The sequence below is a fragment of the Rutilus rutilus genome, assembly GCF_951802725.1.
Source record: "Rutilus rutilus genome assembly, chromosome: 22".
Taxonomy (NCBI): domain Eukaryota; kingdom Metazoa; phylum Chordata; class Actinopteri; order Cypriniformes; family Leuciscidae; genus Rutilus; species Rutilus rutilus.
In genome coordinates this window covers 30,077,808-30,092,351 of record NC_140227.1, presented here as the reverse complement: position 1 = coordinate 30,092,351, position 14,544 = coordinate 30,077,808, and the positions used below count along the sequence as shown (strand labels likewise).

Sequence of the window (14,544 nt, the reverse complement as noted above, 5' to 3'; positions counted from 1 at the left end):
GATCTGTTTTGTTGTTTTGCATATCTTAATGCATGCTATAGGCTACATGATGTTACATACATATCTTTATTGTGTGTGTATATATATATATATATATATATACACACACATATATACATACACATATATACATACACACACATACATATGCTATATACCATATATATATGTGTGTGTGTGTGTGTGTGTGTGTTAATTAAGGGCTAAAGATCTACTCATTGTTAGGATTTCAAATAATTGTTCAGGATCTTTTCTGAAGGAGATTTTGAGCGGGAAGCATTTGAAAGTTCTCATAATCTCTATTCACTGCATTGATCATCTACTTTCCCGCCGGAACAGCAAAAGCACGCTGTCAAAGGCTCGTGCACTCTGCAATTTCACGCTTTCCATTTACCGCGTGCACACGCACACACACACACACACACACACACACACACACACGCTCCAGCTGTTTTGCTCTATTGTTTGCAGCAAAGAAGGATCAGGCTCATTTAAAGTTTTCCTATTGAACCTTCAGCCACGCTCTGATTGGCTCAAAAGTGTGGGAAACATAAGACACGCAGGAGAGGCGCGTATATAACGGGACTGTTTACCAGAAGAAACGCACACACACGACCAAGAGACAGACGGAACACAAACTGCAGAAAGAATGACTCCAAGTGTTTGCAAAGTGACTCAGACTGGCAGGGATAAAACTAAAGTAAGTATTTACCTTTTTAGGAATTCATTTCCATTCCAAATTAATGCTTTTCACAAGAGTGTTTACTTACAATCAGTGGTCTAACCAAACTTTTAACTTTTTTTTCCCCCAGTTGAGGAAACCAGTGGTGGAGAAGATGCGCAGAGATCGTATCAACAGATGCATTGAACAGCTTAAAGTTCTTCTAAAAACCGAGATAAAAGCCAGCCAGCCCTGTTCTAAACTAGAGAAGGCTGATGTCCTGGAAATGGCTGTCATTTACCTGAAGAACAACACATGGCCACTGACAGCGTCTCCAAACGCAGACGCGCATGCGCAGAGCTACGCGGACGGCTTCTCCCGGTGCATAGAGGAGACTGCGCGATTCCTGTCGCTTCACAACCAGCAACAGAACACCAAACCACCTTTAAAGGGACACTTTGACGGAACCCAGCAACCCAAATCTGTCAGTGCGCCTGCGCGTAAAGACAGCTGTCAGATCACCGGAGAGCGCGCGCTCTGGAGACCCTGGTGATCTTCATTCATAGCATCCTTATGAAGACACAGCGAAGAAAACATAGAGAATGTACTGTTTTCTCTATCTAAGTAAAACACTGTTTTTATAAAATGTTGATGTAGGCAGCAGCTGCCATGACGCATAGAATGTACCAGTCTACCCCATGCCTGAATCTGAGAGCACGTGTATCTATCGCTTTACTTCACCCGCGTGGAGATTAACTTCATTTACATATTGTAAAAGAGGGCTGTCACCTCTGTATGTTTCTGTTGAAATAATCTTTTTAATGAGATTTGTAACCATTAGAGGTGTTAAATCTGTCATATTGATGGAGTGTGTATTATTGTCTCATGTTGAGTTCGATAGAAAAAATAAACTAAAATTACACACATTTTATTTTTATGGGTTTTTCTTATTTTTTTAATTTGCCACAACTTGATATATATATATATATATATATATATATATATATATAATTTTTTTTTTTTTTTTTTTTTTTTTTTTTACCAGATACACACAAAAAAATAATGCTGGGTTGTTTCAACCCATGTTTGGGTCAAAAACTGGCCAAAACCCAACCGTAAATCTTTAAACCCAATGGTTGGGTTTGTCTATATTTGACCCAAACATGGGTTGAAACAACCAACCAACCCAGCATTTTTTTTTGTGTGTATTTCATAATATAGAAAACATAAATTAATAAATACTAAATGCACTTATTTTCCACTTGAGTTTGTATCCGAGTAGATTTATTGAATATGAAATGCTTAAAAGTTCACTGACAATGTAAGTCCTGAGGAGCAAATTGCACACACACATATATATGTGTGTGTGCAATTTGCTATATATATATATGACAATTATTCAACAAAGCTTAAATAATAAAACATTCTTAATGCAAATGAATGCCTGTAATGAGAAATCCGCCATTTTTTCAGATTCTGTGAACGGCATGCTTCGTTCTCTAGTAGTGTCACAGTAATTCACACTTGGGTTTTCTCGTCATAAAGTGCTGAAAGAGGAACTGACTGCATGAGAGAGGAAAGAGACTGCGTTCTCAGGCCCTCACATATAGTCCTCTTGATTTTATTGAGTAAAGAAGTGTGTCTCCACTGCCATATCTCCATAAAGCGCTGGTCTGAAGTGTGTCACACTCCTTTGATGGGAGTCATATAAGAATGTGTTACTGTGGGAGCCAGGGACCAGAGGTGACCCAACGCAAATAAAACGCTCGGTTTGCTTGATAGTTGATTCTAACACAAATAAAGAAAAGCACAGGCGCAAACAACTTTTATATAAGTGTAACTTGATGACAAGGAATCATTCCCTCTTTCTCTCTCTCTCTCTCAATGTTTTCAGCCGTTCTTTTGCTTCAGGTCATAAAACACAAAGTGTGAAGAAGTGTGTCTGAGAACCATGTCCTATAAAGAGGACCTATAATATGCAAAATACTATAATAGTGTATAAATATTACTAAAATAACTGATAATAATCATATTTTTGGTCTGGTATCGTACTTTGGAAGTCTACACATGATAAATTCTGTATGATTAGTTAGAGGTAAATATCTTCACTCAAGCCTTATTCTGTAAGTTGTGAAAGAGTCATAAATCTGCGGTCTATAGTGATAAAACACTGCTTGAACATGTCGGCAGCAAGCCTGAATAGGATATATAGCACATAGTCTCCTGAAAGTCTTATTCTAAAGTTTATAATATGCAAAATAACACATAAATCCATCATCCACACCAGAGTGTTTATTGAGGCACAGTAAGTTTTCAGATATATTGACCAGGTTAATACCTAGATGGCGTGGTCATTTCCACGAAACTGAAAACATTCCCTCATATTTGCTTTCACACTGACATGTAAATGATATTAGAATGCTACAGATTTAAATTAGAACGGCACAAATAATTCTTATAATTAAAATTTCAATCACATCAGTATAAATGTAACAATACAAATTACATGGAAACTGTCTGTGCAACTTTTTCTGCATGATAGAACTCACTGGATATAGCGAAGTTTGAAAGAAAATCAAACAGTGAAATGATGACAGATTAAAGTGAAAACGTTTCAGTGCATTTCCCAGGTTTGTTTGAATTGAGTATCTCTTCATATTAGCAATGCAGTGATGTTTGAAGACGGACACCAGAGGCAGCGAGTTTCTTGAGTACATTCACACTAGCTGGTTTCCCGTGGTTTGCGTGTTGGAAGTGCACCAGCAGAGGGCGTTTGGTTTAGTTCTAACAGTCTAACAGCCCTCTCAACTGCATTTTCAGCATGACGGGACGATTAAGAACGGGTTTGATCGCTTTACGAGTCTTGATGGAGGGATTCAGGGTTCAGGGCGGGACGGTCATGATCTCTTAGCCCATGTAGGGATATTTCCATTCTGTGAGTGGCACGTAGGTCTGCTTGACAACCTGTGGGGACGTCCACCGGAGGACATAGTGTGGGCCGCCGGGCTTGTCGTTCGTGCCTGGAAACATTATCAAAAAGCATGAGACGGGAACTTTATATTTTTGTTAAAACGCTTGAATTATTCAGCAAAAACCTGTTTGTTATTTGAGTTGGAACTACTTTTCAAGCTGAATTAACTAGTTAAGCAATACTGATGTAACTCCTTTCTGGTATCATCATATGTACTGTGCAAAAGTTGTTTGTAAAGGGTTTACTTGGAATCAGTGGTTATGTGGAAACTTGTTTCAGCCACAGAATAAACAATAAAAAAGGTAATTGGGACTATTCTAACTTTTTTTTTTCTTGCAACTCTGAGTTTATATCTCGCAAAGGTCAGAATTGCGAGTTTATATCTCCCAATTCTTAGGAAAAAGTTTCTTAAGGAAGCTTGTTTCCGCCACAGAATAAAAAATAATAAAGGTAATTGCTACTTATTATCTTACAATTCTGAAAAAAATAAATAAAAATTCCAACTGCGAGTTTACACCTCGCAATTCTGACTTTATAACTCTTTATAATTGAGAGTTGTAAATTTGCAATTGTGAGAAAAAGAGTCAGAATTTTGAGATAAAAAGTCACAATTACCTTTTTTTTTTTTAAGCTCCTGTAGTTATGAGACTAAAGTTGAAATTCTGCATATACATTTGCACAGATAAGGGCAGTAAGGGATTTTAATCACAATAGTCTAATGCCAACATGGGCTATAGTTTTTAAAGAGTGTGGTTTTGATGCTTATTGCCTGGTCCTATGGATTTTAGGTTTTTGATGGAGAACTCAATTATTTTGACTTTAAATTATGCCAATGATTCAGTCTCTAGAGATAAACTTGATTGAATCTGAATGATATTTGGTTTTACCTGATGCTCTGGCGCCACCAAATGGCTGCTGGGCCACAATGGATCCTGTAGATTTGTCATTGATGTAATAGTTTCCAGCAGCGTTTCTCAAGACCTTTCCTGCCTCATCAATAACAGCCCTAAAACAAGCAATTAGATTAAAGATTAGATTAAAGATACCAGTCTAGTTCAGAGATATGAGTGTCTGGACATTTTTGTTGAAAAGCTGGGAATATGCTGATCTGGGTTTGGGAATGTGCTGATCTGGGTTTGGGAATGTGCTGATCTGGGTTGCTTAATGAATTTAATTTGCATACTAACTTAATCTAATGACATGGTGCAGCACTCACTTGTCTTGGGCAAAGACGGCTCCTGTCAGGGCGTACGGAGAAGTGTTGTCTATTAAGTGCAGGACCTTCTTGTAGTCAGATTCAGGGTAAACGTAAACTGTGAGGATGGGCCCAAAGATCTCCTGAAAAAGCAAAGAATTCATATATGAGATGTTTTATATTCACAGTTTTTGACTTGCTCTTATATTTCACTTTTCAAACATTTTAAAAACATTACTAGTTTTCCATCAAGTAAATTAAAGACGACCTATTATGTCCATTTTCAAAGTCTTGATTTAGTTTTTGGGCTCTACCAGAATAGGTTTGCATGCTTGAATGTTTAATTATTTTTTTCCATATTCTCCATTGTTGCAGCTCCTCAAAGATGTCAATTAAAGCAAATAGGTGACATAATGCTCTCAATATCTAGATCCGGGTGACTGTGTGTGGTAACTGGATCAGCTGAGACCATCCATTTGTGAAGAGAAGCGTTAAATGAGGTTAAATGGAAGAGATCGTTTTATCTAAACAAACCAAAGTCCACCCATTCACCGTCCTGAGCCTGTGTGTGTGTGTGTGTGTGTGTGTGTGTGTGAGTGCAATCCTGGTCAAAAACCAAACAAAGGTCTGAGCCACTCTGCCTTAAATTGCCTGAAAATGCTACATTTGTATACCTCATTCATGATTTTCTCCTGTGCGTCGGTGGTTTCAATAATTGTGGGTTCCACGAAATATCCTTTTTTATCATCACAGTTTCCTCCAGCGATGATCTTCAGATGTGGAGAGGATCTGGCATGTTCCAGATATTTCTTGTTCCTGGAGAAGGACTTGGAAATAAAATACATTGTGTTTAACACTTTGAGAAGAAAACGTCATGCTTTGTTAATGAATAAACAGGAAGCTGGTTTGTACCTTGTCATCGATAACTGCTGAGAAGAAAGTGCCGAAATCTTCGACTGGCTGTGAAGTGAAACAACAGAAAAATGTCACATGAACACTTGTGAGCAGTCATTAGAGAGGTGGTATAATGCACTATTTAGCTCAAAATACCCCACAGATATTTTTATATAGCATGTTAAAGTTGTCACTTTTTGAGGGTGAGCAAAAATCGCACCATTTTGTGTCTGTTTATTTAAATGCAAATGAGCTACAGCTCCCGGCATAGAGGGCGGAGCTTCAACGGCATGCACTCACACAGACATGCACTAACCATTTCAAAAGCTTTTAGCCTTTTATGTTCAAACCGGAGTCAGACAATGATAGACAGACTCAAGAAGAAGTGGACATTTCTCAAGAAGCAACAGGACATTTCTGAATGGTTAGTTGATGAATTTATGTAGCTTATGTATAATCTTCTAGTCACTGATTAGCATATTCTGTCTTGATAATCTATAAATCGCGTTCAGGGGGCGGGGTTTATGTAAATTTTAGGGTTGGTGATGTCACTAACCCGGGAGGAGTGTTTTGTAGTCTCTACCAGCCGATTGTTGTAGTCCTTAAAAAGTGATTTCTTTAAAAGCAAATATCTCCCTTTGCTTTAAACTTTGAGCATTGTAACTTTGCAGATGTTGTTTATGCTCAAACAGCAACATTACACACTAACTAAAGTTAGAAAAGTCAAATCATGATCAACCACCCCTTTAAAACATACAACCAGTAATAAACAAACTCAAACTCTTCTACTTACGTCACCCAATTTGATCATTTTGTGCACATCCAGGAGTCCCTGTTTGATCTGAGGCCACAGTGAGTCTGGCACGTACATCCTGGAGCAAGCCGAACACTTCTGTCCTCCGTACTCAAACGCTGAGCGGATGGTGCCGGTCACCACACTGTCAACGTCTGCGGACTTGTGCACAAAGTGGAAGTTCTTGCCACCGCATTCTAAAACACAGGAAATTAAAAAATATTCCGATTTTAGAATTTTAAATCTTACACATCATTCAAATTGAATTCTCAATGCAACGGAAAACACAAACCTCCAGCGACACGAGGGAAATTCCTGTAGATATCCAGATTCTGGGCGACCTGCTTCCACAAGCGTTTAAAGGTTCTGGAGATGATACAGGAAAGCGATATAGAAATCAGGACATGTTTAACATCTGGAAAATCATATACATCTTAAAGGGTTTTCTATAGCAAGTCCTATTTGTGTCATCAGGTTCATTACACAACTGTTCAAAAGTAAATAAATTAATGTTATTCTGCAAGGATGCATTAAATTGATCAAAAATGACAGTAAAGACATTGTTGCAAAATATTTTTCTTTTAAATAAATGCTGTTTTTTAAACTTTCTATTCATCAAAGAATCCTGCAAAATATATATCAACATTGATAATAATAAGAAATGCTCCTTGAGCATCAAATCATCATATTAGAATGATTTCTGAAGGATCATGTGACACTGAAGACTCAGCTTAAATTCAGCTTTGATCACAGGAATAAATTACATTTTAAAATATATTCAAATTGAAAACAGTTATTTTAAATTAAAATAATATTTCACAATATTACAGTTTTTACTGTATTTTTGATCAAATAAATGCAGCTTTGTTGAGCAGAAAAACATTAAAATCTTACAAAAACGCAAACTTTTGAACAGTTTTAAAGTTAAAATCCTACAGATTTTAGATTTCAACCATGCAAAAAACACCCCAGGGGTTTAAACCTTCCCTCTGCACTGCAACACCTGCAGTCTGACAAAATTTAACCCGGACAGAATGTTACACTAAAGATAAGAGTAACGCAATCACATTGCATACAGTATGACCGAGTCAACCAGGATAGAAGGAGACGTACGGGACACTGCCAGTGAAGTTAATGCCAGCCAGATGCTCAGAGGACGTGATGGCGTCTCCAAACACCGGACCGTCAGCCGGGACAAACTGGATGATATTGGGTGGCAATCCAGACTCTCTCAGGATCTTATAGACGGCGTAGCTGGCGGACATGGCCGTGTCACTGGGTTTCCACAACACCACGTTACCCTGAACGCATATTTGTGACGAAGTCAGTGTTAGAAATGAACCAAAACGCTCAAGTGTCAGTGCATGTCACTGCAAATTGATTCATTTTCAGTATTATTATCAATTCGACTGCACTGACACCATCAGATGAGAACAAAACTGGATAATGACAGTAATGTCTTCTGCAGAGATGCTTATAGCAGAATTGATCTTGTCTCATAATTGATGAGATTTTCTCTGTTAATGAACTGAAACAAAACTGAGCTGAATATACTATTGTCTTTTTAGAGCTGCTTTACAGCTGAAATCGAATTTGTTTCATAATCAAAGAATTTTGCAACATTAACACTATTATTTTCCTGTTATCTCTGTGAAACAATCTGTATTGTATACAGCCCTATATAAATAATAGTGACAACGTCTAACCATGATGGCAGGGGTGCCGGCAAGGTTTCCACCAATCGCTGTGAAGTTGAATGGTGCAACAGCAGCTACAAATCCCTGAAACAAGTCAAATCCAAGTCAATACCCAATCATGGCTTGCGCAAATAAATCCGTTACGCAATTATCTGATTCTTGAGTAGGGAGCTCACCTCCAGTCCGCGGTACAGCATTGTGTTGGTGCTTCCATCGCTGTCCAACGGCTGCTGGTGTTCCAGCTCCATCGCATGTTTGGCATTGAACCTGAAGAAGTCGATGAGTTCTGCAGCCGCGTCGATCTCAGCCTGGATCACAGTCTTACCCTGAGACATGGAGCAGAGGACATCAGGAATGGATTCTCTAAGATTAATGGGAAGCCAGCAAACATAATCCCATGTGTAACAGACTAGTTAAAGGATTTGTTCACTTTCAAATAAAAATTTCCTGATAATTTCCAAGAAGTCCATGTCTTTCTTTCTTCAGTCAAAAAGAAATTAAGGTTTTTGAGGAAAACATTCCAGGATTTTTCTCCATATAATGGACTTCAATGGCAACCGACGGTTTGAAGGTTCAAATGTCCGTCTCAATGCAGCTTCAAAGTCTCGACACGATCCCAGTCGAGAAATAAGGGTCTTATCTAGCGAAACGATCGGTCATTTTCTATAAAAAAAAAAAAAATGTATATACTTTTTAACCATAAATGCCCGTCTTGTACCATCTCTGAGATGCGCCACGCATAACGTCATCACGTTGGAAAGGTCAATAAAAAATAATAATATAATAATAAATTAAAACAAAAATGTCGGACGATTTTGACATTGGAGAAAATGAGATGGAGTTTTTCGCCCTTCCCTAACCTTTTTGAACCGGAGTACACAGACAGATGACGTGACCTTTGCAACGAGATGACGTAATGGTAGCACATCTCAGAGATGCTGTACACGACAGGCATTTGTGTATATAATTTTTTTTGTTTTTTGAAAATGACCGATCGTTTCGCTAGATAAGACCCTTATTTCTCGACTGGGATCGTGTCGAGACTTTGAAGCTGCATCGAGACGGACATTTGAACCTTCAAACCGTTGGTTGCCATTGAAGTCCATTATATGGAGAAAAATCCTGGAATGTTTTCCTCAAAAACCTAAATTTCTTTTCGACTGAAGAAAGAAAGACATGGATATCTTGGATGACATCGGGGTTGAGTAAATTATCAGGAAATTTTTAATCCCATGTGTAACAGACCAGTTAACATCAGACAACAGCCTCCAAATGTGCAAAGGTCTCAGATCGAGAGGTTGCTTCATGTTTGTGAACACGCACCTGTCCGATCATGGTCTTGGCCAGAACGTCTGCTCTCTCGGGTCCACTGATGATGTCAGCAGCTTTGAAGAAGACCTGGGCTCGATCTGCAACCGGTTTAAGATCCCATTTCCTCCGAGCAGCTACTGAGGCCTCAATGGCTTTATTGATCAGCTCCTAAAGACACAAACCAGACCAAATGATGATGCGAAATAAAACCTTTGAAATGATGAGTTCAAGTGAGGTGTTCAATAAAATCTCATATATTGATGTTATAATTTACACTAAAAACATACTGTACCTTATCAGCGTAGCAGAACTTGGAGACTTTGTGAGAGTGGTTGAAGGGCTATGAAGAAAAAAACAACAACTAATTAACATAATATCACTAACTAAACTAATATCACACTGAACATGATTTATTAGAACAATAACTCAATATCTATATACATCAATGTAACATAATTATATAAATTGTGAGAAAAGCCATTGTAAAAACTGGCCGAGATGTTTATTTAAAGTACAACATAGAAATAAATATAATAATAACACAACACAATAATAATAAATGGATTTTAAATATTGACTTAAATTGAAATTATTTTATTTCAAGTGCAACCGAAAAATATAATAATAATAATAATAATAATTGGACCTTAAATATTCATTTAAATGTATGTTGTGCATGGCACAATATTAATAGTAAACATAATATTTCATGCTGTGATGAACTCCAGAGGTATCGACGACTATTTCACTGTAAAAGAGCAACAGATCACATGTTCATACAGAAACCAGAGAAATGATTAACTCACAGACAGCTGGAATCTGATATCTTTGGTCCACACTTCTTCATTTCCAATCACACATGGAATCTCTTCTGTCTTTCCCTTCAGGTTTTGTAACGCCTATGATCAAAGTAAAACAGAGACGGTCAATCAGGTACGCAGCTTCAGTGTATCAGGACATCCGAGTCAGTGTGTGTGTGTGTGTGTGTGTTTCACCTTCTCCAGGTCTGATCTCTCTTTACTGCCCTCTTTAAACCCGAGCACGGGCTCATTCTTCACCTCCACAGCTGCACACGAGAAGGTCTTGAACCTGCAGAGAAACAAGCTTGCTGTTACTGAGTCTTCAACACTTCTCAATGAATCTGTGGACTTCTTCTTTAGTCTCGTTTAGTCACGCAAAAAACACAAGCCTCTCAATCAGTAACTTATATAAAGTCATCTAGACAGAATGGCTTCAAGAATAACTTGTTGTAAATCCATAACAGGAGACAATTGGGTCACTTTAGTTTTTAATGCATCCAGCTGAAAGACAGCTGCTTATTTATTAAAATAATCAATATTATTTTAAATAATATCACTATGTTAAAAACGTATTAAAACCCTTGTTGATATAAACCAAAAAATATGAATGCATTACTAATTTATAAGCATAGTTCCAGTCAAAGTTTGGAAACATTACTATTTTTAATGTTTTTGAAAGACGTCTCTTCTGCTCATCAAGGCTGCATTTATTTGATCAAAAATAGAGTAATATTGTGAAATATTATTTCAATTTAAAATAATGGTTTTCTATTTTTATATTATCTAAAATACAATTGATTTCTGTGATGCAAAGCTGAATTTTCAGCATCATAACTCCAGTCTTCAGTGTCACCTGATCCTTCAGAAATCACTCTAATCTAATTCTATTCTAATTCTATAATAGTTGTGCTGCTTAATATTTTTTTATAACCTGTGAATATTTCTTTGATTACATTTCTTTATTCTTTATTGAATAAAAAAAAAAAAAAAACAGCATTTATTTTAAATAGAAATCTTTTGTAACAATATACACTACAGTTCAAAAGTTTGGGGTCAGTCATTTTCTTTCTTTCTTTTAAAAAAGAAGAAGAAATTAATACTTTTATTCAGCAAGGACGTTAAATTATTAAAAGTGATAGTAAAGAAATGGTTCAATGTTGCAATGTTTCCTTTATACAGTCTTTCAGTATGTGTATTATGCTTATGAATAGCTTGATCTAATTTACAGTGAAAACAATGAGAGGCACTTGTGCAAACAGATCTCAGCAACCTAACAGCGGGAGGACAGGTTTCTTGAGCCATTACATAACACAGTCTGCCTGCCTAATAGCACGTAAAATGCAAACTTCCAAGCTTAAACACATCACATGATAATGCACAAGCACACGATTATTATTTTTCAATGCACAAGGTGACACATGTCAAATAGGCATCAGAAGACTCTCAGAGTGAAAGTCATGTGTAAGTCCATGTGCAATCGCATACATACCCCTTCCAAGACTGACAGATGACAGATCTCACTCGTAACATGTTTAATCTGGATGTACAGGGGAAGGAGAGATTTTATATATATGTATTACAACTAAAAAACAAAAAACTATGTGTATCCTCCTGCTGAGGAACTATCGCGCTAAAGTAGTATTAGAATACTTACACTCTCCAAGATCACAGACGAAATCACATGAATGGAGGACAACTATCACTTCCGGGATAGGGGGGGATTTCATGACAGGCGAAATTTGTTGAGCCGTTACATTTCATAACAACATTTTCTAATAAAAATAGATAGTAGTGATTAACAGTTTTATTCAAAATTGTAAAGGTACGTTTACCGGCTCATTATAAATATATATATATAATAAATTCAAGTTAAGCGGCGCCCCTGTTATTCATAAATGGGACAGGCAAGAGGGCGAGTCTCTCACTGGCCAATCAGCTTTCGAGACGTTCTGCTCCCAGTGAAACATAAGAGTCGTTTTTCATACAGTGTTTCTATTAATAAAATATTAAAATGTTATGCCCATTTGCCAATATATATTTTTCCCCGTAGTCAAAATTAGAAGTTCAATCAGTACAGCACTAAATGTCTAAAGTGTTAATACTTCACACACAGTCGTTAAATAATGTTTACGTTTGTGGAGGGGGAGAAAATGTGTGTGTGAATTTTTTTTTTTTCTGTAATAATATTTATATATTACCGCTGCACTTCAAATTAACAAATTTACAACGGCTTCGAACGTGGCTCAACTAACCAGAAACAAGGATGTGAACTATCCGTTTTGTAATTACGTTTTTGACACCGTTAGCATCTACATTTCACCATGGCCTCTAGGCTTCCCAGGTAAGAGACAAGTGTGTTTCCATTGAGAAGATGTTGTAGAGTCAGAAAAAGCATAATATTCATGTGGTTTGAGGCTTTTTTAAATGTCCATACCTTCCCCTATTCAGTCTGAAGTTCTGAACAGTTAAAACTCGAATAACTATACACTGACTATCATAACTGTCCATTTGTACATAACATCTCAAAATTGTAAATAACATATCTGTACATTTATAAAATATATATATGTATATGTATATATAATCGTGATTAATCATTGCCCAGCACTAATTTATATATATATATATATATATACATGATATATGTGTGTGTGTACTGTGTATAATTATTTGTGTATATAAATACACACATATGCATGTATATATTTAAGAAATATTTGCATGTATATACTGTATATATATATATATATATATATATATATATATAATTATACATAATTTATATTATATATAGGCTACATATAAATATTTTATACTGTATATAAATAACAAATATTTCTTAAATATATACATGCATGTGTGTGTATTTATATATACAAAATAATTATACACAGTACACACACATATAATGTTTATTTTGGATGCGATTAATCATTGCCCAGCACTAATTTATATCTAAATATATACATAAATATGTGTGTATATGTATGTATATATGTATCAATATAAATGCTAAACAAATAATGTTTTGTTAAACTTAATCATTATGAACAAAAGGACCCCAACAAAGCAAATGAATCAATAATGTTTATTTTTTGACCCAGCACCAATTACATTCATTATTTTGAAACATACACCAGTTGCTCACACACCAGGAAAACTCATCTGCAGCATAAACCAATGACAAAGACAACATAGAAATGTTCTAATGTACGTGTACTGATCATTTCAGATGTCAAAGTGATTGTAATAAAAACAAACAGTGCTATGAGAAGGACGCCGGCCACAGATGTTGCGAAAGCCACTAACTTACAGAAACTGTAAATCTGTTGTATAGGCTTTCTGTGAAGCTCGCTGATGCTGGTACGATGATCACTTGCTGATATGGGTCTAATGAACTGGTGTTTTATGCTCTATTAGAAATTCCATTTTAGTAATTGTGCAACGTCACTGTATCTGCAGCTTGGCGGACAAAACCCGTCTTCAGAAAAGACCTCATACGGTCAAAGGTATGTAATGTACTGCGATGTAAAATAAGGCTAACGTGACCCAACAGAGCAATGACATCCAGTGTTTTATCTTGTGTCTGGTGAACTAAATAACATTTTCTATGAGCTCATCTGTACATTCATTGATAAAGGCATGATGTGATAAGCTAATGCGTTTATACCCTTTATAGGAAAAACAGCATGATTGATGTGCAGACAAAACAAAGGCCCGAAACATATTCTATGCAAGTACGTGAACACAAGCGCTACACAAGCTCGATTTTGTGTGTTGTGTACGCTTATGAAAGTTCACACAATATGACCCCATCATTACAGTTTCATGTTTCACAGATTTTTCAGCCTGCATTTGCTGCCATTTTGTGCTTTTCTTAAAATGAACAAACATGAACACAGTTTTACTTTCTCATCCAGTTTCAGTTAGAAAGCTCCTTCCGAATACAACATTCAAGTTCAAGCACAAAGATATTTACCAAATCATACCTTTGTTTTGGATACTTGGAGAGACGCTTCTCATTTTTCCTCTATAAAGACTATGAACAATGGAATTAAATCAGAAAACACGCAACATGCACTTTTTCCAGTTCACCTCGCGATGCTGCCCTTTGCCCATTTCTTTGTTCATAAATCATAAAATAGATTTTAACAAGAGGCATCTGACCCATATTGTGGATTCAGATTCAGAAAAGACAAAAAATAGCTTAATTTTCACCATA

At 36.5% G+C, this 14,544-nt stretch overlaps 2 protein-coding genes across 3 annotated transcripts; one reads left to right on the top strand and one right to left on the bottom strand.

Moving 5' to 3' along the window:
- Positions 1-609: 609 nt before the first annotated feature.
- her2 (hairy-related 2) lies at positions 610-1,562 on the top strand. Its single transcript, XM_084396072.1, has 2 exons — positions 610-700; positions 813-1,562. The coding sequence occupies exons 1-2, from the start codon at positions 650-652 to the stop codon at positions 1,212-1,214; spliced, it is 453 nt and encodes a 150-aa protein (XP_084252198.1). The 5' UTR covers positions 610-649; the 3' UTR covers positions 1,215-1,562.
- Positions 1,563-2,938: 1,376 nt separating this feature from the next.
- aldh4a1 (aldehyde dehydrogenase 4 family, member A1) lies at positions 2,939-12,014 on the bottom strand. Of its 2 annotated transcripts, XM_084395087.1 has the most exons (16): positions 11,977-12,014; positions 11,812-11,859; positions 10,518-10,611; positions 10,329-10,421; positions 9,815-9,862; positions 9,535-9,690; positions 8,388-8,537; positions 8,221-8,295; positions 7,628-7,815; positions 6,807-6,880; positions 6,515-6,711; positions 5,740-5,787; positions 5,502-5,654; positions 4,849-4,970; positions 4,520-4,638; positions 2,939-3,681 (listed from the first exon to the last, which is right to left on the bottom strand). In XM_084395087.1, the coding sequence occupies exons 2-16, from the start codon at positions 11,850-11,852 to the stop codon at positions 3,569-3,571; spliced, it is 1,671 nt and encodes a 556-aa protein (XP_084251213.1). In that variant the 5' UTR covers positions 11,853-11,859; positions 11,977-12,014; the 3' UTR covers positions 2,939-3,568. The 2 variants fall into 2 exon arrangements, with proteins under 2 accessions (XP_084251213.1, XP_084251212.1); XM_084395086.1 differs by lacking the exon at positions 11,977-12,014 and having other exon boundaries at positions 11,812-11,974.
- Between the last annotated feature and the right edge of the window lie 2,530 nt (positions 12,015-14,544).